Source organism: Mya arenaria, chromosome 8 (assembly GCF_026914265.1).
Source record: "Mya arenaria isolate MELC-2E11 chromosome 8, ASM2691426v1".
Classification (NCBI taxonomy): domain Eukaryota; kingdom Metazoa; phylum Mollusca; class Bivalvia; order Myida; family Myidae; genus Mya; species Mya arenaria.
In genome coordinates, this window is record NC_069129.1 from 10,615,386 (window position 1) to 10,620,954 (window position 5,569).

The 5,569-nt window shown below is 33.8% G+C and overlaps 1 protein-coding gene across 1 annotated transcript; it reads left to right on the top strand.

Annotated features, from left to right (window-relative positions):
• Positions 1-543: 543 nt before the first annotated feature.
• On the top strand, positions 544-2,760 carry LOC128243979 (DNA ligase 1-like). Its single transcript, XM_052961999.1, has 2 exons — positions 544-1,093; positions 1,730-2,760. The coding sequence occupies exons 1-2, from the start codon at positions 1,054-1,056 to the stop codon at positions 2,758-2,760; spliced, it is 1,071 nt and encodes a 356-aa protein (XP_052817959.1). The 5' UTR covers positions 544-1,053.
• Positions 2,761-5,569: the final 2,809 nt, after the last annotated feature.

Sequence of the window (5,569 nt, forward strand, 5' to 3'; positions counted from 1 at the left end):
TACGGCTAAAACACGGTATTTGTCCATTTTATATTTTTTGGTTGTTATACATAGATTGAAGGAAAGTGTGTGATTTCAAACTTAATTCTTTGCAGCCAAAGCATGTAACCTAGTCCACTCCTGCTGGCCTCCAAATTTCAAGTGAAAATATCAATTTGTATTCGAGTAACAGCAAAAAACATATCCCAAAAATGGCCATTTTCAAGCGTTATGCTGTCTCATTTGATTTTTTTATATATTCAAACTGTTATATATCTATTTTGCATGATGATTTGGAAAAAATGCATTACCTCAGCTTATAGAAAATTTCAAGTGCTAAATTTTGGTGGGTAAATCAAGAAAATAGACAAATTATTACAGAAAATATGACTTATTAACATAAAGTGGTGCTTTTGCCAATTTTTCAAAATCACAATAAGTATCCCTTGTTATATGCATGAAAAACATTGAATATTCACCCATTTACAAGTGATAACTGTTTTGTAAGACTGATTATAAATCAAACTTCCAATTTTTTGTTGCTTTGGGCATTCATGATTCACATTCTTAAAAAGAAGGAGGTTCACCTGTAAGATTTTCAGGGTTAAAAATCTGTAGAGTCCGTAACCATGGGTTTGTATCTACATATGTATTAATGACAGAAATGTGGCATTCCACAAATAAAAACCTCTGTATGAGTATGTTTAATGGCTGAAATATTTTTGGAATATTTTGATTTTAAGTTGCATTTTTTTACATATTTAATGTTACGGACACTACAAAATCTGCCTTCAAATTTTGATTTGAAATTTCCATTGTTTTCAATAGCATATTTCCTTATATTTTTTCATGGTAAAAGCAATTTTTTTATTGTGCAATATTGCATCATCTTTTAACTATTGGAAAATACCAATAAAACGGCTGATGCAACAATATTTGTGATGAATTATTGCATCATCCAAAACAACCGCCTTTCTAAGAAATACAACAGTCCAGCTGTAATGATGGAATCAGCTAAGAAAATGGCTTATTTTGGGTAATAGTCGGTCAGATTCCAGCAAGAAGTCCTTTCAAATGGAAAACATTAAAGGTGTTGGTTCCAGTGATGCTCTAGGTATGTATTATCCTTATCTAAACATTCCATGCTATGTTACGTAGGGTCCGTAACCAAAACCATATGTCTGTACATGATGCCCTGAATTAATGCAATTGTCCACATGAAATGCACATGTTGTGATGCTTATTTGTTGAAATTGCCATGCCCAACATATAACAAACTAAAATGGTCTTAACAGGTTGTTTAATGGAAATCCTATGACAGTATGACACACAATTTCATTTTGTGTAGCCTATTACGGAGCCGAGATGAAATATTTTTACATAAAGATTGGCGTGTATGCCAATGAATACAATCAGTGTTATAATATACAGATCACAGACACAGTGGATACTTGTTAAATGTACAGAATTGAAGCTTAAGTAATATTTGATTTGTACTTGTACTCAGGTTACAGACTCTACAAAATACGGCCACTTGTTTCTAAGTCTACTGTAAGTATGTTCAAAAACATTTTTATGAACAGAAACAATACAATTGAACCATATAAAGACATTTATACCTTTTGAGGTTTTTCTTTTCACAAAACCTGTCTTTATATGAAGATTTATATACCATATATATTAATATTCTAAGGTATACATTGAACCCAACCGTTTAAGGTTAATTAATATTCAGAATGTCTTTTTACAGAAGAGAGCCGAAAATCATCACTGCGATCCCGGAAACTTGAAAAAAATGCTGAAATGAATGCTGAAAAGAATGAAGACATAGAAAAGAAGCAAAAGGAGAAAAACAGGCTGAAAGTCAAGGCATGGAGAATGCGTCAGAAAACAGAAAACTCCACAAAATATTCTGAAATCAAAAAGAAAGACACAGAAAGAAAGAAGGAAGCTCGAATGAAAGTGAAACTCATGGCCAATTCAGATCCTGAATTAAAAGCCTCCTTAAGAAAGAAAAAAGCTGAAGAAATGAAAAGATACAGACAGAGAAAAAAGATGAAAACAACATGTTCTTCTGAAGATCCTGGTGTTAAAAAGAGTAAGAAACCGGCTCTGGAAGAAAAAAAGAAAAAAGCTGTGAAGCGAACACAAGCCTGGAGAATGCGAATTAAACTTAAGTCTCCTACAATTCCAATTGTTAACACAGTTGATGAAAATGACAGTCATGGAGAAAGCAGACAGAACAAAAGTAACTTATCCCGTGCAACAGTATACAGACGAGCGCAAATGGTGAAAGGCATTCTGCCTAGGACACCAAAGAAGAAAGCCGCCATTTTAAAGAAGCTTATTGAGTCACCTTCAACATCCAAAGTACTTTCTGACCAAGGAGTAACAATGACACCAGCTTGTAAGAAGAAACTTGAAGTAGCAGATGCTATAGTGAATTCCTTGAAAGAAAGTATTTCCGAAGTAAACATTGGTGTTCGAAAAGACAGAGAAAAGAAACATGCATATGATGTAATACGTGAATCAGTACTAAGGAAATACAAACAGATCACAGTTAGTAAATATTTCAATGTGTCTTACAAGACAAGGAAGATGAGAAATGAATGGTGGAAAAAGAAACAGAGAAAAACAAGATGTGATGTGATAAGTGATCATGTGAAACAATCAGTGAAAGAGTTCTACCTGAGTGCTGAAATTAGCAGAGAGGTGCCATCCAAACGTGATGTTGTTAGAATCAAAACTCAGACTGGTATGTTGGTAAAGACTATGAGCTGAACTCAAGGAAACTTAGTTGTTACTGTGATGCTTGTGTGAATGGTGTAACATCAAAATGTGAGAATGTAGACATAGTTAATAAGTGGGAGAAATGAAACCTTGATGTTATTAGTAAAGTCCAAGAAAAACTAAATTTAAAGAAGAAACAACCATCTAACAAGGAGCAGCCTAAAGCAACCTGCAAAGAACAAACAAAAGGACAGAAACAAATAACTTTGAAAAGAAAATCGGAGACCAAGCAACCAAAAGCCAAGAGGAGAAAAATAGAAGAGACAGCAGCAACAACATCCCAACAAGATACAGCCTTTCAACCTGGTGATTTTGTTACCGTTGGGCTCAAACCGAGAAAAGGACCCATAAGTGTTTACGTTGCTGAAATTACAAGTAAATCTGAAACAGAATATGGGCTTAAATATATGAAGAAAGCTGGAAACGCATATGTGTGGCCTGAGAAGTCAGACGTTTCTCAGGAGCCAACAGAACATATCATTTCAAAGCTAGAAGCTCCTGAACTTGTCAATGAAAGAGGTCATTTTAAATTCAATACACAGGAACTCAGCAAAGTTAAAGTTAATCTGTTGAAAATACACAAACATGTGTATTTCAAATAGAAAATGTTGAGCATGTGTTGGTTCTTACAATGTGTAGAGTCTGTAACGGTAGTGCAGTCTATTTTTATCTCATACAAAAAATATGTTCTATTGATATAAACAGCAGAAACTGACTATACTTGATAGGAAAAGTGTTTATTTTAGAAAAACAATGTGCTTGGGGCACTTGGTTCTACAAACTTTAAAAGTTACAGTTAAAGTTGTGTGATCATTTTTGTCAATTTTTAGAGTTCATCGCAACTGGGATGAAAAATGTTTTTTTTTATGCTTATCTCAAGCAGAGATTTTATGCATTTGTTTGTTAACATTCTAATTGTTAGTTTTCTGTGTTAACCTGAATAATACAGACTTGTTTCCATTAAAATCTTTGTTGTTATATGCCTGTTGTAGTGTATGTAACCTTACACTGACCTGTATGTAAAAGTCGCCAAAAAAATAAATTTATAAAAGCGACTGTAGGAAAACAAATATCATTTCCAATGACTGAAACTTTAAACTAAAAATGGACAAAATTTCATGGCCCTGCATGGAAGTTCATTTTTCCACCTTGGTGAGACACTTAGGTGGACAAATACCGTGTTTTAGCCGTTTACTGATAATGAGATTTTTGCCATAGAACATCATTTTTTGATCGTATTAAAATAAGAAATCAGCGTTCCAATATTTTCACTTGTCTTTTTTGACTGAATTAATATAAGAAAGCAGCGATCTATTTTTCCAGTTGTCTGTTATGACCAATGTTCAGATATTCGCATAAAATAATTCATTACAAGATCAAGAAATAAAAAAAGAGCTAGTAAAACAGACAATCTGTGAGAGTGCAGCTTAAACATTTAAAGTGATATGCATTATCAGCCAAGTGCAGACCTATTCACATCCTGGCTACACAACCAGTACATTCATCAGCTTTACTGATTCGAACCAGGCGCATTTATATTGGTAGACTAGCATTTTACCAATCTGTGCTGGCCAGTAAAGTTCTCATTTAAAAATTAGAATTCAAAATGTATATACCTTAGTTCATTTTTTGCCAACTCTGTTTCAACTGAACTTCCTAAATGAATGAGAAGTTTCAAAAAATAATTACAATATCTCAGCAAATACCTGCATTTATGTGTTTCTTGTGCAATCTGTCAGCTTTGGTAGGCTCATGTTTCATTTTGTCCATCTCAATACTATTAATCTTCTAGTCTGATGTATTGCCATCCGATTTTTAAGTCTGGTCAGGCAGCCATTTCAGCTTTGTTCCAGTTGATTGTATCAGATGATGTTAACAATACTAGCCTTGTATCCAGGCACTTCTCAATCTGAAAGTTTACAAAAGAACATGGCCTGTAATATTTAATAAAAAATTTATAATCGTCAACCCCTGGATGATGGGTTCTAAAGTAAACCTGTGAGAAAAGATGCTACTGGTATGGTGCTTGAACCCACGACCATGTGAACACGTGCATGGAGATCTGTCAAACTGAGCTAACCGGGTAACTGATTTTTAGGCAGTTCTCAGCTTGGCTCTACAATTGACAGGTGCATTATACATTATAAAGAAAATAAATCAAACACTTGAAGCACTAGTCCAAATAATAGTAACTTGACTGATCTTTTTACAAATTTTGAAATGGCATATCCTTTACATACATTTTTTGTTGTACCAAAAGTGGGTAGCTATTCCGATTGGGATTCCGGTCAGATAATTATCTAAAATATGAGTTATGTACACAAAAAATAAAATGCGACGAATTATTATGAGTTTGATGAGTGTTTTCCTTCATTTCATACTGTCAAAACATAATGATATAAACTGTTATACATGAAGAGCACCTGCAAGGCTGCGGTACATAGATTTACAACAATCGGAGCCTTTTGGCCATGGTCAAGTTGTTAAAATTATATATACAAAAGGTGACTGGTCTATCTCGAAGTCAACCTGAGATGGTCCAGTTGCTATGCTAAGTAAAATGGTTGTGTTTAAATGCATTAAATGCTTGTTTTGTGAAAAAAATCTTTGCACTTACATGGTTATAACTAAAATACGGATATAAACCTTTAATATCTATTTCAAACATATAATACTTATCTAACTACGATTTCAATATCTTTCACCCCCCCCCCCCCACCTGTTTTGCACAAACCCGATTAGACGTAAGGGATTGTAAGAATCCCATATAACACGTCTATTTTTTTAGACTATTGAAGTA

Coding starts and splice junctions, on each gene's coding strand:
- LOC128243979 (XM_052961999.1), top strand. CDS start 1,054: ATGGAAAACATTAAAGGTGTTGGTTCCAGTGATGCTCTAG. Junction 1,094..1,729: donor TGGTTCCAGTGATGCTCTAG/GTATGTATTATC, acceptor GTCTTTTTACAG/AAGAGAGCCGAAAATCATCA.